General features: G+C 43.6%; 1 protein-coding gene across 2 annotated transcripts; it reads left to right on the plus strand.

Annotated features, from left to right (window-relative positions):
- Positions 1-3,567: 3,567 nt before the first annotated feature.
- On the plus strand, positions 3,568-16,415 carry PAQR9 (progestin and adipoQ receptor family member 9). 2 transcript variants are annotated; one of them, XR_006165717.1, is made up of 2 exons: positions 3,568-5,071; positions 16,397-16,415. XR_006165717.1 is itself a non-coding variant. In XM_033005368.2 (1 exon), exon 1 carries the CDS (start codon positions 3,568-3,570, stop codon positions 4,810-4,812), a length of 1,245 nt encoding a protein of 414 aa, XP_032861259.2. In that variant the 3' UTR covers positions 4,813-11,176. The 2 variants fall into 2 exon arrangements, 1 of the variants encoding a protein (XP_032861259.2); XM_033005368.2 differs by lacking the exon at positions 16,397-16,415 and having other exon boundaries at positions 3,568-11,176.
- The last annotated feature ends 8,109 nt before the right edge of the window (positions 16,416-24,524 follow it).

Below are 24,524 nucleotides of genomic sequence, written 5' to 3' on the forward strand. Positions count from 1 at the left end.
TTTTCCTAACCAAAAGGCATAATTTCATTGGGGAGGGTTGAAATCATTCAGAATATTTTATAGGGATTTTGATATTTCTGACAAAATGATACCTTGTGAAAGGACTTCAACAATGAATAAAACAAAAGTATAATGTAGAAACAAACTCACATTTGGTATTTAGCACATCTTTTTCAGCCAGCACTGATTGACATTATCTTCAATTACTTACCTCATTAGGCAAGGCATTCATCAGTGTTTTAAGAGTCTTCTCAAAGGTTATTTGGCAAGAAAGCCTGCAGAAAATTCTACATATTCTAGAAGAAACCCTGATATATGCTGACTATGCCCTTCTAAATATAAACTCTGGTTAAGGAAATACAGAGGCCTCTTCGTGCACTACATTATGTGGACTCCTCTCTGTGACCTCCAGATGCCCTGATTTTCCCTGGCCTACCACAAAATAGTCATGTAATGCTAACCTTGATGGACTACACATGAATAAGAGGCTATTTTGGTCTTCTAAGTGCTTTAAATTGTAAGGTTCCCAGTACACTACTCCACAGATAGCTTGGGAACAGAATAATTAACTCAATGTAAGATGTATGCAGTTGTCTTTATGAAAGCCCAATCTGTCCTCAGAGACCATTCTGCCCTGTGAGGAGGCAGCCTTGGAAAAAAGCAAAAGAACCATATCATTCGTAATGAGTTTCATTAATGTGGCTGCTAAAGCTACCTTGCTATCACTTGGCAATGATGGGAGCTGTGACTTTAGAAGCTCTGAGATTGCCCTGGCACTTTCTAGCCAGACAAGGAGACCCAGGTTATGCGTGTGTGACATCAGCAGAGCGCTTGGGACCAGCCAAAGCTGGATCCCCACACAAAGGCAGAGAAGAGAAAATGTATGATTATTTTACATTGCTCGTATTTACCTGTAGCACAATGTTAACAGGTAGACCTACCAGGGACAAAGTAAACAGAACTAGATAGCTACCATGGGCCTGTGATTCTTCCAGAGGAGCCAGCATATACAACTCTCTCAAGTGATTCTTGGCTCTGCAAAAAGCCCCGTCCCCCTAAATATTACTTTAAGACATCTTGAAATATTACAGGAAGACATCAATAGTGGGGAGAAGTTTGCAGATGTTTATCTTCTCCTCAGCGTTAGTGCGTATCCCCCACCGACACCCAGACAGTCCAGTGGCCACTGGACCTGCGTCAGGCTCGAACCACAAGCCAACCCCACCTGCTCCTCCCAGCCCCGGCTGCCGCCCCAGCAGCACAGCCCCCGTGGGTGCCTCTCCGGGGAAGCCAGGCCATACCCCGGCACTCCCTGAGGCAGGAGGGCTGCGCGCCTCCCACATCCCACATCCGGGAAAGTCTGGAGGTTGTAGGAAAGTCAGAACGTGTCGAACGAGCCCTGCTGCTGCTGCAAGGCCCACGGTTCCCAATCAGCAGTAAGTGCTGTTGTTCTTTAGACACCATCCATTGCGACAGCCACTGGTGGCTTTCCAACAGGTCTAAAACCAGATTGCTCCCAGTCAACCACCTCTCCTTATCTAACCTTGATGAGGGAGGCTGAAGATCATGGCCACTTCCGCCCTCTTACCTAGGGCCTGCAATGGCACTCACCACTGCGAATGAGTATCACTTAGGGACTGGGAGAAATGATCACCAGAGCCCTGCTGGGAGTGTGTGTCGTGTGGTGTGGCGGGCGCAGGGCCGGGGAGGAGCTGCCTTCTAGCTAACAGCCGCCTCAGCGCCAGGTACAACATCTACGGTGACGCAGCAAACAGGCCAGCATCTGGCCTGTCTCTTCTTCAGGGCAGCCTCTCTTGTACAGAGCAGCCCCACGAGAAGCCTGACCTCTACCAGAGGCTGAGCGGTTTTCATTAATCCCAAAGAGCCTTTCCTCCTCCTAAAGCACACACTGCAGAGCCCACGGCGAGCGGGGCCCTGCTCCCTCCTGGTGCGGCCGAGGCTCACCGCAGGCGGGTTAGGCAGAGGCTCTGTCAGTCACCCCTCGAGCAGCGGCCAGTTGGCGTGGCCTCGCGTGCTGCCAGGCACCCCCTCTAAAATGCAGGGGCATCAGAGAACGTTTGGCCCCTTATCTAAAAAAATAACACTCTTAGCTTAATATTTTACTCCTCCCCTTGGCTTTTCAGCACAGTTCAGTTGTGTTTATTTTCCTAGCAGGAGTCTTGTGTAATTTTTATAAAGATTATAAGCAGTGCCACCAGGCTGCCAAACTTTTGACAGTTCCATAAAATCAGTATTTTTACTGTAATGAAAAATGCATTGAAAATCACTTTCAGCAACACATTTTTACTACTTTTTTTTTTGTGTCAATCTTAAAAAAACCCTATTTCTGATTACCTTGTTCAGAAGATTTTTCATGTTGTCATGTTTCACTATTGAAGATTTTTCCAAAAGTCTTTGGGCAGAATGTCCTAATTACACTGGACCTTGGTTTATACTGTATGACCATAAATATATATCTGAACATCACCATGTCATACACAAATTTGAAAACCTAGAGCTATCAGATGTTTAAGGCCATCTGAAAACAAACAAAAAGGAAACACATCAAAACAGCAGAGAGCAATCCCTTACTCTGGCTCCTACCTGCACCTGCAACAGTTCCTTACCTTTCCACACCCCCTTCTATTTACTTCAGATGCAGCAACACCCATAGGGTGCTTTTCCCTGTATTTTTATACTCTGATTATGTAACTGTGCTGCTTGCATAACCGCACCACCGATAAATGTAGGATTTGTCTAAGGATCAGCACAGAGCAGCTTCTGTCAGCCCGTTACCGAGCGTCCCCCCCAGCCTCCCCGCTCGGAGCGCGGGGTAAGGTGGGTGCCGTAGGTGCCAGAGGGACACCCGCTCCTTGCAGCCTGGCCGGGAACGTTTAGCCTGAAATAACGTTTGCGTTCATCGCATGAGATCATGTCACCAAAGACACCAGGTTTCAGGCGGCCTCGCTGAAGCACACACGGCAGAAATCCCGCCCCCCCGGCTCTCAGATGTGCCCTTCCCGGGGGCATTTCCCAGCTCTGCCCCGCCTGCGGGGGGATCTCCCGCCCCCGCGGGGTCACCCTCCGTTTTCTCGGGGCTTCTGCCAGGCTTTTTGCCGCCGAGGTGTGCGGCCGGGCCGGGCAGCAGCACCCTCAGCCCCGCGGACAGCCGCTGCCGGTGCCCCCTTTGTGCTTTTTACACCGAACCGCCCCCGTGGGAAGGGCCCCGCACCAAGCCGCGTGGGTCTCCTCGCGTGTCCCGGGCCCCGGAGAGGGGCCCGGCGGGGTCTGGGCCGCCCGGGCCCGGCCGCACACCGCGCTGCGGGGAGGTTCGGCCGGGGCGGCCGCGGGGCCCTCCCGGGCCCGGCCCCCCGCTCTGCGGCCGCATCAATCATTAACGGCGGCTCGGGTGTCCGCGCCTCCCTCCCGGGAAACCCTACCCGCGGCGGCGGGGGCGTCTCTCCCCGCTCCCCGGGAGCGCTGGATGCGCCGCCGGTTTCCAGTTACCGCGATGCCGGGCGGCGGGGCGGGAGGAGCCGCGGCGGTGCCGCCACTGCCCCTGCTGCAATGAGTGATGCTGCCGGGGGCGGCGGAGGAGGAGGAGGAGGAGAAGCGCAGAACCACCGCGGCTCCTTCGCCGGCGGCTGCGGGAGCAGCGGCTCTTCCTCGCCCGGGCGGCGGCGGGGCGCGGCGGTGGGCGGCGGGCCGGGGGCGGCCGGGGGGCCCGGGGCCGGCGGGGACAGCAGCATGCCGGCGGGCGAGGGGGACAAGGAGGAGGCGGCGCCGCCTCCTCGCCCTGCCGCCCTGCTGCGGTGGGACGAGGTGCCCGAGGACTTCGTGGAGTGCTTCATCCTCTCGGGCTACCGGCGGCTGCACTGCTCGGCGCAGGAGTGCCTGGCCTCGGTGCTGCAGCCCACCAACGAGACCCTCAACTTCTGGACCCACTTCATCCCGCTGCTGCTCTTCCTCAGCCGCTTCGGGCGGCTGCTGCTGCTGCGGGGCGCCGGGGACGTGCCCTTCCACCACCCGGCCCTGCTGCCCCTCTGGTGCTATGCCTCGGGGGTGCTGCTCACCTTCGCCATGAGCTGCACGGCCCACCTCTTCAGCTGCCTCTCCCCGCGCCTCCGCGCTGCCTTCTTCTACCTGGACTACGCCTCCATCAGCTACTATGGCTTTGCTAGCACCGTGGCCTACTCCTACTACCTGCTGCCAGGGCTGAGCCTGCTGGACGCGAGCGCCATGAGCCGCTACGTGCAGCAGCGGCTGGGCTGGCAGCTGGACTGCAGCCTGCCCATCGCGGCCTACCGCGCCCTGGTGCTGCCCGTGGCCCTGGCGCTGGCCGTGGGCTGCACGGCCGCCTGCTGCCGCAGCCGTGCTGCCTGCTGCGCCTACCCCTTCGCCGTGCGCACCTTCGTCTTTGCCATGCCGCTCAGCATGGCCTGCCCCATCATGCTGGAGAGCCTCCTCTTTGACCTCCACACCCGCAACCCCACGCTCTTCGTCTACTTCTACCGGCGCTACTGCTGGCTGCTGGTGGCCGCTTTCTTCAACGTCAGCAAAATCCCCGAGCGGATCCAGCCGGGGCTCTTTGACATTGTGGGGCACAGCCACCAGCTCTTCCACATCTTCACCTTCCTCAGCATCTACGACCAGATGCACTACGTGGAGGATGGGCTGGCTGAGTTCCTCAAGGCGCCCCTGGCCGCCCCGACCTACCTGGGCACCGTGGGGTATATGCTGCTCCTGACGCTCTGCCTGGCCATGGTTGTCAGGAGGTTCCTCAACGTCGCAGACCTCTGCAAGAAGGACTAGCTGGGCTGGTGACCCTCAGGACAGCAACCTCCATACCAGAGCTCCTTGGGCTGGAGACCCTCGGGCTGTTGACCTTCAGACTGGTGACCCTCAAACTGGCCCCATCGTGTCCTGAAGATGCTGTGAAACCTGGGGGAAACACACCTGTGGAAGAGCCAGGTCCCTTTCACGGAGGCTTGCCAGAGAAAATGACCATGGCGGAACTGCTCGTGCTCTTTAAACTACTAGGTTACCAGGGGAAGAAAGTAAACGCTTACTGGTATGTTGCTGCTTAGAGTATAAGCTGAAATAATTTAGCTCTGCTACTAGGAAGAATGCATGAACTGTGAATGCCACTTACTAATTTCATAATAATTAGGTTTAAACTAGCTCTGTATATAGATATATATTTATATATCTAGCTATCTATTTATTAGCTACATATATATGTGTATATATATATATACACCTGAAGACACTTGTGCAATGATTACTCATAGACTTTTAATCAACTCCTGTGTGAAATTTCCTAGCAGATTATGCACTGACATTAATCTTCCTCTGTGATACTGTAACAGGCCTTTGCAGCCACATACTGGATTTTAAATACAAACAAATCAATAGCTAGCTATAGTTTTTAAGGTCTTGATGCCTTTTCAGCCAGGGAACAATAGATTTAACAGAGAGAGGAAACACAGCTGTGAATTATTACAGAATTACCAGTTGATGGAGAGACTTTAATTAGACAGGCAGTGAGTGGTTGGTGTAGCCACTTGGATACTAAAATAAAAGAGAGGGATATGTAAAATAACTGAACCAGAAGGGGGTCAATCTAGTTTGGAGGGGGGTTGGGGGAGGAGAAGGGCACTGCATAATGGCATGGCTCTTCCCCAGCATGTCAGGAACATCTGTTGTGTTAAAGGGGTTGCTAAGGGGCCCCTTTATCTTCCCTGGTAAATCACCCCCAAATCAGCCCTTTTAGAGTCAAAGTCAGATGCCAGACTCTCTATAAGCCCCTGCCAACCTCGGTGGGAATTCTGTGGATGTAAAGAGAGTAACTGATGCATGAGATCTCATTCTGGATCTTTTAAACGATTACATGGAACTGGTTTCTTCTGCTTTTCAATTAGAGCACTCTGTCAGATTTACCATCCTAAAATTAGTTGAAGAATAAGGTACTGCTGAATCTGAGTTCAGGACCTAAAATCTGGCTGTACAAGTACTGGATACCGGCACTTTCTCATCATTCCCTACTTTTTGCTATTTTGATTAGTTGTGGCTGCAGCTGGGTGTTTTAAAGTCCTATTTCAGAAGCCTTGGGGGAGGTTCAAAGACAGGAATTATGAGGTATTGTCCAAAGCAGTATCTTTTCAACAGCAACCCGGGTATTTTCCTTGTCACACGGCAAAACAGCTAACTATAGATGGAACTTACTTTCTATATAAAGAAACGTTTTTGTAAACCATGTGCAGATCTTAAACAGATGCATTTTGATTTTTTCTGACAGAACAAGTAACAAATATGCAGAAGTATTATACAAGGGGGTTACAACTTGAAGTTCAGGTGAAAAACTGCTTGTATACCCCATTTTCAAAAAGAAGGGTGGAAATGCTGGTGTCATACTGCACAGTAGTGTAGTGGCTCTTTAACTCAGCCTCTTAGCCCCTGTTGTGGAAATACATTTCTGCTTGGGTCTTTCCCATTTTCATGGACGTGGCATTCTAATCCCAAGAAAATGTTTTGAGTCCAGTCCCACAGTCTGTAACACAAAGCCCCCTTTGTGTATGACAGGACTATAGGAAGGACTATAACTAGAGATTATGAGGTCAAATCCTAAATATGGGTCAGAATCATAACAGAAACCAATAATTCATATGTCCTGTACCAATGTCAGCTTTGTGAAAATTTCCCTATGACACTACATAAGCTAAAAGAAAATTACAACCACTTCATTTTGTCTTTTATCTTGACTCATTTTAACTACAATGGTTTGGATCTTTTAGATTCTCAGTGTATGATGAGAATGGCCTAACCAAAAATATGTATTCTTTGCCAGCCACAATTGTGCTAGTATATAATTTGTGGTAGGGTCACATGTGGTCTCTTCAAGAGATTGGCTAGAATTTTCTGAAACAGCAGTTTCCAAACTGTGGCCTCCTGATTTATCAGTGATGGGCCATAAAAAACAGCATGGCCCTGTGTGGCTGGTTGTGTTCTGTTTTCATTTGCCAACCTGCATTAAAAGAAAATGAAAACTACATTAAGTATTTCTAATTTTACATATTTTCATTAACTTTTGTCATAAATATGGCATTGCTTTATTCAGCTGCCAATAAAGCAGAAAATTATCTGCACCACTGAGAGAGGAGGCTGGTTCACAACAGTTATGCTTTGAAATGTGTTTTACATTGCAAAAAACCCCTAGAAACTCAAGATGGAAAGCAAATGGATCAAAATCTGTAACAATGTCATCCTATGAATTTCAACAACTGCAAAAAAGAGTCCAAAATATTTGACATGTGCTATATTCAAGGTAAAATAATAGAGGCATAGTAGGTAGAGCCCAGTGACTTGTCCAAGTTTCAAAACCAATTATGTAAAAAGGGTTTGCCTGGGAGATGACACTAGCATGTCCAACTGTCCTGATTTTGGCACCAACCAGCATGACACCACAACCACGACACCAACCAGCAATTATAAACTAAGAAATCAAAAAGGCTGGGGACAGCAAATCTCAGCACTAGGAGATGGGCTCAGAAACAAGCAACAGTAAAAGCCAAATGTAAAAAAAGACTTTTAAAACATACTATATAATGAATTATATTTGTGGTTGTCAGTCACAATGTAGAGGACATCTCAAGAGGCAATGTCAAAAAAGGCTGTTGCTAACTTGTAAAAATACATTTGATATTTGCAGTTAGGCCACACAGGGTCGTCTATATATATCTCAACGACAGATAACAGTATAAAGGTTGGACTGCAACCAACTGCAATTTTACTAGAATCTTACTGCTGTTATAAGAATTGCCTGTGAGCCCTAGTCACACTGCAAGTTTGGTACCTGGCTCTGATATTAAGAATATGGCTTCATTTAAAAGTTTCTGCTGGCAAAATGTTGAGGCATGTGTAGGGGCCTGAGCACTTTGTGGAATTACTTGTAAATGCTGGTTGCAAGTACTGCTCTCTGAGCCACTGTAAGCAGACTGTATGAATCAGGAGTGAATGGGTACAGGGAGATGTGATTAGATTTTAAGAGTTCTAATTAACGTATGTTTGTTTGTTTGTTTGTCTGTTTAAAATGTGGCTACAAATTAAATAGTTACAGTAAGTGTGGAGAATATCTAGGGAAACGCTACCTGAGTGTCATTTATTCAGTGAAGGACATGTATGTAGATAATTGCTCCATTTGCATGTGCAATAGCTGGTCTTCGTAAATATGGACAGGACAAAACTGAGTTGAACAGGTTAAAAGTGGAACAAGAGATCTATAATTGTAGTGCTTGAATTTGCTCGTGTAGAAGTGAACATCCATAAGTATGTCCAGATCTTAGACAGGATTTCTAACCTGCAGACTAGATGTATAAGGACATCCTAGAAAACAAAATTTTTTGCGTAAGTACCTGTCATAATGATTTTATTGCCTGAGTACCTGCCATAAGGTCTACAGTGTGGACTCCACAGCTCATCTTTAAAACCAAAAAGACTTTTCAGGCCTTTTGTCGTAGAACCTGTGTGGGGATGCGGGACAAGGTGAGGGCTGGAGCAGAAGGGGGTGGCCTGAAAATGCCTGTGTGTCCTTCCATCTTTGGCCGACGCTGACCTTCAGGCTGACACACCTGTGCCAATGTGAACTGACTGTTGATGGGGCCAGTTCCTAGAGTGCTGGGACTCCCCCCCCCTTGCAATCAGCATGTGCCTAGAACTGCAGTCTACACACTGGCATATATTCAATAAGCTTAGCTTCTGGGCAGTTCCGAGTAACCTGTAAACTTCAAGTTCATCTTTGTGTAAGATTGAGATACCTGGTCTGTAGTAATTATCCCGTATTCTGTCGTGATACGCTATTTCTTCTGCAGTGTATTCATTTGAATGTCACTATCCAGGATATCTATGCAGCTTTGAGCTGTTTCATTAGCAAGACTGGAGTCTGCAGTCTGGAAACAAAGGGAAAGGTTTCATCTGCGTGCTGCACTTGTAGAAACTTAGCAGTTAAAAGTAGAAACACATTGTTTTTTTGCTAAAATGATAGTTTTGTTTAGTTGTCCAAGTGTTGTACTTATTATTTATTAGCTGAATCCAGCTACTATGTTGAGTTTTTGTCAACAGTGCAACTGCAGAAAATAACAGTATGGACATTTTACTTAAGTAAACTCTCTGAGGCAGCACATTCATAAAGTATTATTGCACTTAACTCAGTTGATTACAATCCACATGCCTTACAGAAGCAAATCATACCTGTCGTAATTGCCCAGATTATACTGTTTTTCATTGCCTATGAGAGTAAAAATGACCAAGTGGCCGGTAACAATCTGAGGAGTTGGGCGCTCCTGGATTCTTGTCCCTGCTTTGCCACTACCTGTTCTGTAATCTAGGGCAAGTTGGTCATACTGTTTATTTTGGATGAATTTAATTCATGTAAAACACTGGAATTGTACCAGGGTTGAATTTGACCCTCTGTGTCTCAGCTTCCACATCTGTAAGATGGGGAGAATATACCTTACCTACCTCACAGGGTTGCTCTGAAGACTAGCTAATGTTTGTAAAGCACTTAAAAATGCAAAGACCCTCCTAGGTGCTAAGAAGAACTACTACTGAACTCTGGCAGAGAGAATGTTCTATTTTTCCATAGCTCCTCATCTCACAGGGAGAGAAACATGAACGTTTATAGATCATGAACTATTGGGACAAACCCGCCCCATTGCCATGCTCCTGGGAGGTTCACATCCTGTGTCCTTTGGAGCTGATGGCAAATTTTCCACTGGCCTCAGGCAGGGGGCAATCAAGACCTAAGTGGTAGTAAACAGGCTGACTAAATGCTTAAGGGTCAGGAGTAAAGAGAAAACATACATGAGTTAAGTACTCTCCAGAAATTCTCACTGGTGACTTGTAGCGAGGGGCATTGTAGTGCTGACATGAGGCCTTGTTGTTCATTTAGCCATGGATTGTATTCCAGTTACCATGAAACAATGGAGCAAGATTTCCCATCAGTGAGATGTGTAGGACTATGATTATGTCTCAGTTGCCATTGGGAATTTCAACCTACTTCAAGGTTTATTTCTTATCAGAGTAAAAAGGCCTTAAATAAATGAAGCTTTTAAATAAACATGTGTAATCATTTGGGAACATAAAATTATATTGATCAGACAAACAACTTTCTCTTTTCCCCTCCCATTCCCCAAAACCAACCACATGGAGCCAATCCTATTCTTGAGCGAAAACTGAACTTGGATCTTCTTATCACATATGTGTACTCTTCCTTTGCCGTGGAGCCCTGACTAATGATCCTGCTAATCCACTCTGCCCTTCTCCTGGAAGGACTGATATGAACAGCACCACTGAGTAGAGCACAATGTTTTTAAGAGCTTTTCTAACTGGCAGCAATAGTGGATACAAAAAAAAAGACAACAAAGACATCGAAGGGTTTGAGTGGTTCATCAAGTCAAAGCCCTCACCATCAGAAATCTGCCCTGAGTATATTCCTAGCTTCTGTTAGACACCTGTAAGCCAGGGCTACACAACCAACACCCGAGTAACAGCTGAGACTTTACCTCCTTCTCCTCAAATGAGATGCAAGATGCTGAGGAAGTGTCACATGCACTGAAAGACACAGACCTCCATTCAAGAAGTTTAATGTCTTGGAGCTGGGTGTGAAATAAATTATTTTCACAACTTGCTTAGACAGATGCTGCTTCATTCCACTGAATTCAGTAATAAATTAATGACCAAGACAAAGGAAGCAAGCTTTTGCTCCAAGTTCCCTGTAAGGAAATACCACGAGCAGACTTCTGCTTTCAGGGCAATTGCTTCCTGGGCCATACTCAGAACATGGAGGATTCTGAAGTAAGGCTTTGCTATTTCATGTGAACGCCTCAGGATTTGTGGTTGTAGCTGGGGTTAATAGTATGGAGAAACAGTTTATAGCAAGACAATTCTGTCTGCTAGAGATTAAAGCACGCTTTAGTAAGAGGTATCGCATTTAAGGGTCTGTGCATGCAATGAACAAAAAGTGTGAATTTTGTTTGGTTCTGTTGGGAGGGTTTGAAAATTTAATCTTTGTACACTTTTGGATGCTGACTACTGTATATGTAATGACTATGCATTTTTAGCAAAAAAAGGTGTGAGCTATAAATAAAGTTGATTCTGAGTACATTTTTGCAGAAATGCATTTATAAAGTTTTTTCATTTCTTAATATAAATTGCTGTGACTCCTGTAGGATCAGAAATGTGTTGAATATAGTTATCTTCAAACACAGATGTTAGCATAAGTACAGGAACTTCCAATTCTTGCATAATGGTGTTGATATTTCTGAAAACACTATACCACAGCAAAAGTATTGTTGCCACTTTATTGCCTTTTGTATTTTAAAGCAATAAACCAGCATAATTGCCTTTAGTTGCTAACTTACTAATGATAGGCATCCTTGTTATATTAAAATTCATTAATATATGTAAAGAGCTCAGTGTTCTGCCTATGGTGCTCACTGAAAAATCACGAAATTGGTAGCAACAGCTATGTCAAGAATCACAGCAAAATATTGACTGCAAAATGAAGAGGTCTATTTGGCATCAAATAAAGTCTCCCAGTTGGCAGACTAGGAATGTTCCAAGTGGCAGAATATTGTTTTCAGTCCAAGTCAGCCACAGAAAAGCACTCAATGAGCTGCAATTACATAAAGTATCTGCTTCAAGCCTTCTGTGTCAAAATTCAGCAGGACGTGATGTATCCCAACATAACTGCAGGCATCTCCTGATACTGTTAAAAGGCTGAACACAATGGAAAACTGTAGGATCTTCTAGTTGAGGTTTGCAGAATTCCTTCAAAAGTTGTAAAATTCTTGAGAGCTTTTGTTTGCAGTTCGTACATCCTATTTGAAATATGGTAATGACTTCAAGTATTTGATGAGCCCAGCAAAAACATCCATTGCCACCTCACAAACAGATGCTTAGAAAGCCTACATCCCACAAATAAATGTTTCAAAAGACTGCATCCTACTGTTAACATTTAAGGCCTTTCATAATGTTATCAGAAGGCTCTAGATCTGACTGCTGGACATGAACATGCTGGGGGAAAACCTCACAAAACTGATGGAGCCAGTGAGGATGGCAAAATACTGAGTAGAATGGAAAGCAACCAAAGTCGCTGCTAGAACAGGTAATTTATTGAGGTCAGTACCTCAGCCTTCAGTTGAGATGTCTCCCTAGTTGTTCTGATAACCAACTGGAAATCTGAAGTCAATCTACATTTTGTTACCATGACATCACTTCTCTGACAAATGGCCCTAAAAGTCAGGGATTTGTGGAGGAACAAAGGGACATCTGATACACAGCTTTAACTTTCAGATTTTATTCTCTCATTGTAGGATAATGTTAGTAGAACCTGTGAGTGGAGATGAAACTCATTAAAAATTAAAAAGCTGTTAAAAATGAAAAGCAAATCAGTATTAATGCTAAGGCTAAATCTTGGTTTCAGTAATGAGAGCCTCTGGGGCAGGCACTACAGATGCACTCTTCTGCATCAGAATGCCCTCTATTACAAGGCAGATTTCTTATCAAGAGTGGCAGAACATTTCTGTTAGTGGGGAGCTGGAAATACTTCTCTTCCCAGGGAGCACAGCCTTTGGGTATATGATACATGCTTTGCAGGAGAATGACAACAACAATATCACACAATCTTTTGGGAGAGTAAACAATTTTATAGAGTTCTGTAATTTGAGTCTCTTCTGCCCCCAAGATCTAATCCTTTTGTGCCCCTCCTGACTGATGAAATATGAAAATATACTTTTCCTTCATTTTTGGTGTTAAGCGTACCTCTCATCTATTATCCTCTGTTTGCTAGGAAACATCTATTCTCTGACACTCTCCTCTGTTGTCCTGAGGAATTGAGTAATGCCACTTGTACAAGAAGAAAAACCTCAATTTTTCCCTCTTTATATGCTGGGCTCTCTGCATCCGCAGTCCTGGGGCTATGGAAATCAATCACTGGCACACAGTAGTGTCCCAAAATCTCAGCTTTTCTTTTTAGCAGCACTTGGAAAGACAACTATGAAATGTCAATGAGGTGGATAACAAGCAGTGATATCTAAAGCACTTGGAAATAATATAAACAATGAGTGAAAGGTAAACAGGTCAGTTTCTTTGATACCTTTGGACACACAGGCATTCTCTCTCATTATCCCAGATTTAGCAGAGCTCATAAGCACGTGCTTAACTTTAACATGAATATAAGTTTATCTTTGTTCATTCACAGGGGTGAACTTCTCCTCGTGTTTAAGTGTGCTATAGAAGCAGAGCCCTAATGAGCAGACAGTGCCAGGGAAATGCTGCCAGCAAGAGTCTGGCACAGCAAATTCTGCCATTCAGCCCAAAGACAGTGTCCTACCCTCTGACACCCGAGACTCACATTCCCTCCTCTGCCATAGTCTTTTAAAGCATTCTCCTCTCAGACCATTGTCTGAAAGATTTTAATGCAAAACAAAGAGCAAAATACATATGTAGAAGCTAGAAATGCACCAACTTAGTCTAGTCACGAAATAAAACTGCAGGTTTTCCAACTGTGGCAATTACAATAACAAAACATTGTTTCTTGTAGTCTGGTAGAAAACCATAGCTTGGGGTAAACCAGTTTGGAACAGTGATCAGACTCACTGAGCACTATAAAATACATTCACTAGCCAACCTGGTTAAAAAGAATGCTTATTTCTGTATTCTATAGATTCAAAGATAAAACATGGAAGCCAAACATACTGTGCAGAATACCTTTGTTCCCAGCAATAGAGCATGTTCCTTCAAACTATAAGTAATCCACTCCAATGGAAGCATGCCATATCCTTTATTTTAAAGCTCAGCTGTACTTTGGAAAATAAAAAATAATTTGACTTAACTGATTTCAGTGAAACATAGGGAACTGAGGGTACACAAGAGTGGAGAACCTGCTCAAATGCAATATTCAGGTTGTATAATTGAGATCATACAAAGCCATGGCTAACTTAGCACTCAGCAGCCTTAACACCTCAGAAGGAGTATGCAGCCCATGTATGTTAGGATCTCCTTCTACTGAGATAAGCAATAGTCCAAAGGATATAGTGAATTGATATAATGAATGGAAAATAGTATATATCTCCATTACAGTTAAGCTGTGGTAAGTATATCCCTATATTCAGACATAAGGCAGAATTACTTACATGATAAATGTGTTCAGACAGCAACATTTATGAAAAGGTTGGTAGTGCTCTGCATACTTTAGTAGAGGTCTCCAGCTGTTGCCAACAAGACATTTTAGAAGTCTTTCTTATTAAAGGAAAAAACCAGAAAAATTAATCTCATAGAGTTGAAAAGATTTGTTGATTTTGATTTTGCTGGCAGACTTGTTACCTAGATTTGCACAAAGCAAATGAGCTGGAAGATTTACAAATACTACCAAGTGAAGTAATCATTGCTTTCTCTTCTGAAAGTCACAGTGACTTTCTCCAAGCAGAGTTACTAAAGATCCACAGTGAATCTGGCTGTCTCACCTTTACAGCAGTTGTGGCGCGTAGTGCAAGTCCTCTGTGGAAAGTACTGGGTGTTCACCTAGCGGTAAAAAATGCATGCTTATTGATGCTTTTAAATAACCCCAAGGAATGTCATTGATTAGCCAAACATGCACATATAGCTAACAAATATTTATGATTTTCAGGCTCTGAAAGTGTCATGATTTCTAGCTTCAGTGTCAGGGCAGAACTGCCAGATTACGTTCCAGACACGAGTGACTTCCAGTTTATTACTCAATATTAAGCACTCTTTGTTTTAAAAGCCATTTCAGTCACCCAATATCTCATGAATGAATCAGTCTGCAACAAACAGGCTGGTAAATGAAGTCTCTAAGGTGAAAACTTCCCATGTGTATTATAATAGATTAGTGGTATGCATGAGCTAAATTCATGAACAAGCACCAGACTCAATTCTCTTCCCTTTGCATTTTGCCTGGAAGACATAAACAGGCTAGAGAGTATTTCTGGCTGGTAAAAAGCCCTCTGACCCTGCTTATTCCCTAATCACATCACTGCAGTACTGGCACAGAGCATGCACCAGGAATGCAGAGTGGCGCAGCACATCTCCTCTACGCTGCACTAGTCCATATGTGGCACACAGCCCCCACTGATCCCTCTGCAGTTGCTCGCCCCACACACGAGTCACAGCAGCCTGAGAATCAGGCAATTACAGCCCTGCCTGCCTGCTGTGCCAAGTGAACCTCAGAATAAAGAGATTTGGGCCTGCTGTTCAGAAGAAAGTTTTGCAACATTAGTCTGCTCCCAGCAGACCTGTGGAGGACGCTGAGGTCAACCAGCAGGAGTTCCCTAGACAAGGTTTGGTCTTACTCAGTTTTAAGAAAACAAACCTCAATTTTCAAACTCAACCATCAGTGCTCTGAAATCTCAGAGTTTGATTGAATCCTCATATTTCACCAGCCTGAAATGAACAAAAGAGAAAGTAAATTATTCACATATATTGAAAAATGTCAGCTAATTCAGACTCTTTTTTATCTGCCCAGTCAATGCACAGACCTGAACAGCAGTATAGTAGTGCGCGTGACGATCGAATGAAGTGTAGTGCAGCACCGTGTCTATTTTAAAACAGACTGGCTGCAGTGATTTTTGGAAGCTGGCCGGCCCGGTGGCAGGGCTGGCCTGGCAGCAGGGCCGGAGGCTCGGCAGCAGAGCCACCAGGAGGAGCGCGCTGACCGCTCCCGGGGCGCTGGGATGTCCCTCCAGCAAGGCCTCTGGGAAGCAGCATGGCTCCACCAAGGACACATTTTTTCCATGGGAGCTAGCCGCTGTGTTTCCCACTTGCAGCGTCCAGAGGGAGCGGAGGAGTGCTCACCGGACACCTCCGCCCACCGCTCCGCTTTCCCTGGCTGCTGCGCGGCAGGTGAACGCGCTGCCCTTGGTGGCTCCCCTCCACTGGGCACCGCTACTGCCCCCAGGGCTTACTGGGAAGGGATGCCCCATCCATGTAACACTTTAAGGCAGAACCTGGCACAGAGAGCCTGACAGTCTGGCAAAAATAATGCCTTAGAGGCAGCTGCTTGCTGATATAATCCTGTATGAAAAGAAAAACTGTTTTGGAGGGGATGACGCTGCCCTCTTAGGCATTCCTGGAACTTAAACTGGGAGTGAGTCAGTCACAGCGAGAGTACACGTCTTGCCATGTTGACTTTTTGTTTAAAAATATTGACTAAAATAAGTTCATTTGTTCTGTTTCCTTTACCACATACATACCACAGCAGATATGGATTAACATACCTATTAGACTTATATATCAGTTTAAAACTAATCTGTGCTAAACAAGCAAAGAAACAAAACAGGCAATAGCTCAAAAAACTTTCTGAAAGTATCCCTTTGTGCAGGATTTCATCCTCCAGTACCTGGAAGGCTGCAAGGTCGAGCATGTGAAAGTCATCAGTTCAGAAATAGCTCCATCCTGGCCCAGAACTTTCTGCAAGGATTTCTCAGGACAAATTCAAGGCAAGTGAGTGTGACCGGCCCTGGTAAAGCCTAAGTAGACATGAGGCACACACTTGGCTGGCATGACACCCTGTCTACCCTGCCACGGGAGACCTGTTGCCTACTGGATATTAATGGTTTTTTATTCTGCCCCTCAGATTTCAGAGTGGTCCATGTTAGTACAGCCTGCCCACCATATTCCCAGGTAATGTCAAACAATGCACATATATTTCATGCTACTGTTTTCAACACCTAAAGCAGTAAAAAGTACTTTCTAAAAAACTGCAGTCCTCTTTTTGTCTCTAATTTTGAAATGTCAGTTAAAGTATTATAACAATGGTATGATTCAATCCCTGCTTGCTAGTTAACTATCCTTTTCTCCCTCCTTCAACTGATGAGTATACATATTGTCCCCTGCTCATGGTTTCCCAGCGGAGCAGGAGCTGTTGGACTAGCTATGCTGTTTGTAAAGCAGAGCTGATGCTCATTCCTCCTGCCCAGTGACAGACACAGATACTAGCTCTTGGCTTGCCATGACCTTTGAGCTCTCCTGAGGAGCTCCAATTCATTTTCGCCTGAGACACTTCAACCTGCAGAGATCACACAGCACCTCTGAGACAGCCAGGCTTTCCTGTCCATTCTTCATCCTTTGAATAAACCTGTTCTGGGCACAAGCACAAGCCAGAGCTGCCCTGAGGCTGTCAGATGACTCCACAGCCCTTGTCAAAGCTGGGATATGAGTGATCCTGGTCCACTCTTTTCTCACTTAACACCAACACATGGGAAAGTGTTTTACAGTGTGAGCTCCTCTGCAAGCTGCCCAGTGACCCCTGCATCTTGTGCTGGCACAAGCTATGCAAGTCAGCAGCCTCACTACATGCATGCAGATCTAGCATCTCATCAAAGCATTTTCAAATTTCTTTAGTAGTCTATTTTCTTCCTTTCAAAAATGTTTTCCCCAGCTGTTTATTTCTTCACAGTTTCTAACCCAACTTCACTAGGTCATTACCTACTCTTTACAAATTTGAAATCTGAAGCCATATTTCTTTAGTTCTGACTCCTTCAAAGCAATCTGAGCTCTGACAACTTCCTCAAATGTGGGTGGAATTTCTCCAAGAAAAATCAAGGTGGAGCAGAGAGCAAGACTGTCTGTGCTGTGTACATGGCGCTTTTCCCTGTGTCAGTGCCATACCAATGCCCTGCCTGAGTCTTGTTAACATTGTGTAGCTACACATACTGCTGTCACGCAGATAGGACATACAACTGACTTCTTAACTACTTGTGGCCTTTTGATAGTCTTTTCCTGCAATAGCACTAAAGAAGAGTAAATAACTCTACATCCCACCTGAGGTATGGTCAAAATGCGGCAACATGCAATCATGCCTGTACATTCAGTTGAATCCAGTAATAACATATTAATCAATTTATTCTGACATACCACTGAAAACTGAATGTACTTATTTGCTCTCACAATCTATAGGTAAAGTTTTTCTAGATGTTTCAGACACATTATATAAACTAAGTCTACATACAACCCATCTACATACAAAATATCCTTGAGAGTGAAATTCTAGACTGGAGAATTTACTTTGGTAGCGGCAACATTTATTGTCTTTTCTCATCAGATTTTGTTCTTAGGATATCAGTCATCATTCCTTTGTCAACAGATTTTGTGTATCTCAACACGACTGATTGACCTGCAATTCTGATCGAGAATCTGGCGGCCTGACCATATTTTCCAGTAACAACTGTAGGGATTTACTCTCAACTAAGGGTGTGAGAAATGTCCTACAGTATGAGCCCCATCTTTTATGCTCAATGTCAAACATAACAGGCTACTAATAATAGAACTACAACAATCTATCCAGCTATTCTAGCCCTGGATCTGCCACAGGAAGCATCTCATTAGGTTATAGCTAATGCAGTAAACAGTGACTCTTTCTAGTGACATGGTAAGAACAGAAAGGTTTTACATGTTGAGGAGTTTTCTCATCTACAACACTCTTCTGGAGGATTTAGCAGGGTGAATTTCAGTGAAATATTTACAATTCCTCTTGCACAAATTACCACAGCATGCACTGAGCTATGGGGTTTTCATAAGGCCCTTTATAAGCAGGAAGGACAGTCATGTACAACATATGCTGATGCTAAGTCTCAAATTTCAGACCTCACTTATAATTCTGCATTCAAAGATTTTTATTTTATGATGGGAACAAAATGGAATAAATAGGAATGTAATGGAGAAATATAACTTTCCCCACATTATCCCTTAACTCAAAGAATTTTCTTTAAATTTCCCACATTCCCTTAAATTACTTTCATGCAGAGATCAAGTCTCAGAAGTATCAATTGCTTTGGGACTAGCTGTTAGCAAAATAAAATAAAATACTTTTAAGCTGTTACTCAGCTTTGACTACTGCAGGTAATATTCCAGACTAATTCTCTGGTCCAGCTGGCATTACAGTGCAATGTTCTCACCAATGCTCATGTGAATACTTATCTTAAGCCTACACAGAATTTGTGCACAGACTTATGGGAGGGAAAAAAAATCGATGGAGAGGTGCCAGGCTTCATGGCTGTTTGAGGCTATATGCAAAATCTTCATCCCCCCCCATATCCTGCAGCTGCACAGACACAGCTCTCAAAGGATCGCAGTCTCATGCTTTCTGCTGTGTAGCCCCACCGTCCGAGCCTTATATCCTCTACCACCAGGAGAGCAATTTGAGGCCATGAGACAGGTTAAACTCAGCATCCCACAGCCACAGCCCGCATCCAGGAGCAGAGCTGAACAGAGTTCAGAAGCCATGGTTGAAAACCCAGATCAGAAACCCAAAGATAAGCAGCTACAAAGCAAACCTGCAGAACTGCAGGGAGTTTCACATCTGCATCACCTGCACATCAGCGACCTGGGCCAGGAGAAGAGTTTGTTTCCTGTGAGCATCTGGCCAGTGACAGGAGGCTGAAGGATGCCTTTACCTCAGCTAGGCAGTGGCTCACTACATTCATTTCCCAAGGCCAGGTGCTCTCACCTCTTTAAGCCAAAGTCTGTTTCCTGGGCTGGGTTTTGTGGAAGGTGCCATGGTGCACATAGCAGAACAGCGAGAGGAACAGAGAAATGCTGCTTCCTTCAAAAATACATGCATCCGCTACACTTGCTCACTGCATTTCTTATATATCGTAATGTCTGCAATTAGCTTTTTCCAGATTTCAAATTGCAAAAGTCAAATTCCGTATATTCAGAATATATGTATTACAGTTGTGTCTCAATTTCTTCTCTGTCATAGTGGGTAAACTGTGTTCCCCTATCTCAAGGAATTTAGTAAGGTAATGGAGAAGCATTGGAGCATTTTGGAAAGATACCAGTTAGAGTTGTGTGCCAGTTTCACACTGAATTTCAATAGAAATGTGGTGCTGGAAAAATGTGTTAGCATCTAGTTTTATGACCACTGCAATTGCCTCAGTCTCTCATTGACAGAACTGATTTCCTCCTAGAGAAAAGGACCTGAGATGCTGATCTGCCCCACACAAGAAAGATGCCAGCAGATTCAGTAATTCTGCATTTCCTTGCTATGGCTTTAGAAGCATTAATGCTTTTTAATTTGTTGTAATAATCTAAGTTTTGTTCATCTTTACTTCAGAATCTGGATATTGCCATATCTCCAAGCTGTTTTTCCTGGTTTATATATTTCCACAACACATCTCCTTCTGTCTAAATCTTAATAGAGATTCTGCACTATTCTGCACTATATTTTACTTGCTTACCTGTCATGTCAGCTACATATGCCAGGTTCAATGCAGTTCTTGCTGCTCAGTCATTCTTCTTCCATCTGCCAGAGCCTATGTAATATTTAACTCCTTAACTTTTGAGTATTCATCACAGTATCACTTGGTGAATTCTTACATCTTGCTGACAGCTGCTTGTTCTTTCATAGTTTTTATATAAGACAAATAGATGCAGAAATCTGTTCTATCCCTTCCATTTCTCAGTTTCAAGACAGAGACTTCTCTGCTTTTATAGCAACCTTCCTTCAAAATTTTATTTGAAAATCTTTTATATGAAAATATATATTTTTAAAGGTTAAAGGTCATGTATTGTTCTGCAGTCAAGAATTTCTTTCCAGATGTCAGACAATACTGTACTTTAATTATACAGTCCCTTGAAAGACCTGCCCCTCTCTATTAAGTTTTTTTTTGTTTTATGAAAGTCATTTTATTGGCAAAACATATGACTAACAAAAGGGATATGACTCTATGGTTACTGTAATATGAGTTATTACACTGTTTACAGCTGAGCTTTGAAAACAATTTTCAGACAGCCCTGGTTTTGGTGACTAAAGCTTTAAACCTCTTAGGTTTTTTTACACCCTTCTTAAAGCCAGAGATGGTGAATTTCAAATTCCTGATGCCGATTTTTGTCAAGCTAGGCATAGGGGTCTATAGGTCCAACATATAAGGTGAAACCCACTGCTTGGAAGCCCTGAGAAAAGCTCCTATTTCAAGATCTGTGTTTTGATGGCTTAAGTAAGTAGCTTCAATCAGACTTGAATAGCTCACTGCAGTACCAGCAGCTCTTTGCCCAGGGTAGATTTACCATGCAGCCAAATGTCACCCACCACAGGCCTCCAAATGTTTTTGGCAATGATCCACTTGTGCGATCGGGAGAGGGTGGACAGAGGGGGACCGGAGATGGTGTTTGTGCTGTACCCTCCACTGCCTGCATCCAGTGTCCACCTGCACAAAACCAGCACATGGAGCCTGACAGCCCAACTGGAAGCGAGCAGAGATTTGGAGGAGATTAAAGGCAGGATGATGAACAAGGTGCCAGCACCAAGGTCTCTGGGCTTTAGGCTGGGGTGCTCAGATTTAAGAACTCTCTACTGCCAAGCTGTGAGTGGTGAGGAGCTCTTGGCACACTTCCCATCCTGGCTTGCTGCTGTTTCTCTAAAACCTCTGCATGGGATGTTGCCTGAGGCCAAACAGAGAAGCTATGTCTGTGTCCTCTTCATCTACCTGCTATTAGCTGTAGCACCACTGCCGTAAAAGCCAGGCTGATGGATCTGATGCCTGACTTCAGCAGAGACTCACTGCTAGAAAACCCAGGCCTTCTCAACACTGTAGTCATAGGAGCTTCACACATAGAGCAATTGCTCAGGTCCAGGTTTCACACATGCAGTGGTGGAAGAGGTGTCACAGGGACCCACCTTCTTACAGTGCAAACCTTATCAGTATAAAACTGAGAAGAATTTTGGCTGAGGGGCCATGTTAGACACAAGTCAGTTGTAAGTAAGACACCATCTTTGTGTCAATAACAGTTAAGTGTCTACATGAAAAATGTCTCTCTAAGGTTCAGACGTTAGCAAAATGTGCATATTGAAAAAAAAAATCACTGCAATGCACTGGAGCTACCTATGCTTTTTGTGAGTTCTCTAATGCAACTCATATGAACTGTAAGAACATGTTAGAAAAGTGTGTCACATTGTCTAATTCACAAATTGAGATAAAGTGAGAGCAGTTCTCCTCAGCCTGCACATAGCTGAAAGCTGGCTCCTTCTGTCTTAGCCATGAATAAGAATTTATTGCCTGAAATGTTGTCTGTCTTTTTAGTTGGTCCAATGAAAACTCATCTGTGCCTAAGAACTTTGACTTGCTTGATGTTTCAGCAATCACACTGCAAAAACATTACTCCCGGAGCTCCATACAGCTGTGACTATTCAACTAGCAGGCAGGTCTCAAGAGTTCTTTATTCCTGTCAGACACAAACCATTATAGAGCAGCATTCTCCAAGAGACAGCTCTGCTTGTGGGACACATAAATACTGTTTTTCCTTCCATTGATGTCAATAGGAGCAAGGATAGACGTATGATGTTATGAGATGCTAAGATCTTAAAATATGCTCTGAATTATTTCTATTTTAAGAGCTGTTTTGCTTTGGAGGATGAAAGGTCTGTTCACTTAATATGAAGAACAAGGCCTGTCTCAGAGATGTGGAAGAACATTTATTCATCCAAAAGCTTAGCTATTTCAGGAATAATCTGTAAATTATTTTAAGAGTTTGTTTAAACTGTTGTTAACTATACCTGGCAGATTTCTGTCGAATGCATTATTGTTTCTTTAGCCTTCTTTATTCCTGCAAGGAAATTTTTTGGGGGGACAGGACTTGACACTTCTCCTGTTGACACTGTTCTACTGCATATAAATAGTTACACATTCACTGGGATTGGGACTAACACCCCCACCCTCCCCAAGGAGGGTTACTGAACCACCAAACTAGAGCATTGTTTTCTCTCTCACCAGCTGGCTCCATGAATATTTAAGTATATTTTACAAAGTGGGACTGTTCCAGTCAAAGGGACTGATGGTCAGGTCAGTGCTGTGAGGCAGAACCATAATCTGAATTGGGAGAGGGAGAGGGAGAGGAGAGTTCCTCTCAAACACAGGTAGGAATTAGATTTTATGAGGCATGCACTGACTTCTTTGGCAGCACTAATATGATCTTCTCTGTGGCATTTGCACATCAATTTATGTCATTATTTTGACAAGCACTTACATAAAAATACATTTTTAGCATTAAATGGAATAGTTTGTATCAAATGAAACTGAGTTTGGGGACTTTTCATATTTCATTTAGAAATATGAAAAAGTCATATTTGGCTCCTGGGTACTGAGATTTTCTTTCCTGTCCAAGTATTCAGTCAATTATTTGCCCAAACTAACTTAGAAAGTCTTTCCAATAATATCGTGTTTACCAGTATGGGCTCCACAAATTATATGCCTTCTATCTTTAGACAAATCCGAGTTCAGGTAGGTAATCTTTGCTTTCTGCTTTAAAAGCTGTGAATTGTACCTGTTGTCATAGAGTGAAGGGCTCCTGTAAAATACAGGGTAATTTGGGAATTCACAGCCTGGAAAAGCTTAATTTCCATCAACTGGAAAACATTAAATTCATCTACTAAAGAAATACTCAAAAGCAAGGCTACTGTGATGCCCTCTTGCCGTTTTAGGTAGTGAACATACTATCTACTTCCATCTACTCCCATGGATAGTGAGGGGTTTATAGGAATTATTTTTAACAGTTACTCTTTCTTGCAATAATTCAGTAAGCTGTTATCTAACTGATAGGTAACCTAACATCGGACACGTTGTTAAGGTCTGTTTGGTTTGACAGTTCTATATTTATTTTTTCTGGATTTAAAAGCTGGATATGAAAAGTCCAAAAAATAGACCATTTTATCCCAGAATCAAGTGTTTGAGTTTGTTGACTGTTTTTGTTTGGGTTTGTTTGTTTTTGTTTTTGTTTTTGTTTTTTTTTTACAAAATTTAACAACTTGGTTTTAACAAACAATACAGGTTTTCTATTTTCAATTGTTTTGTACACCTGTGCTTCTAGTAACTATTAAGCTTGCATTCACATTTTGGTGGTGTTTAGATCAACTTCATCCCTTCTACAGATATGCGTGACTTTAATATGGCCCATGGTTTAGCAAATCGATTAATATTTTGAGGGTAATTCAAACACCAAACTAAACCAAAACAGACAAACTGGGATTAGGAGTAGAATGTAATACTAAACTATCCAAATTTGAATGGCAGATTTAACCGCTGATTCTCATATTAACACCAAGTATCTGAAGAATTCTGAAATGGAGTCAAATTGTCAAAATAAACTCTGAAGACAATGAGTATGCAGTATGATTAAAAGTCCTGTTCAAAAAACTTTCTGTTTGGATCAGACCTCTGATAATTTTTTTATACCTATAACCTTTTGGCTATAAATCTTGCATTAGAGTTTGGCTGGGAATGTATGCTGGAGTCTTCTTCTACATTACAGAAATGTAGAAGTGATACTACAGCTATAAATTCATAAATTAACAATCCAGGGCAGGTTGGAGACATAGCAGTGCTTTAGAAGATACACTGAGCTTAGAATCCACTTAGTTTAATTAGATGTATTTGAATTTCACTTACGTTTAAAACAGATAATTGAATAATGGTACTTAAGAAAAGACTCCAGGGTTAATAATACTAGAAAAT

The sequence above is a fragment of the Tyto alba genome, unplaced genomic scaffold (genome assembly GCF_018691265.1).
Source record: "Tyto alba isolate M040663 unplaced genomic scaffold, T.alba_DEE_v4.0 Super-Scaffold_10, whole genome shotgun sequence".
Lineage (NCBI taxonomy): Eukaryota > Metazoa > Chordata > Aves > Strigiformes > Tytonidae > Tyto > Tyto alba.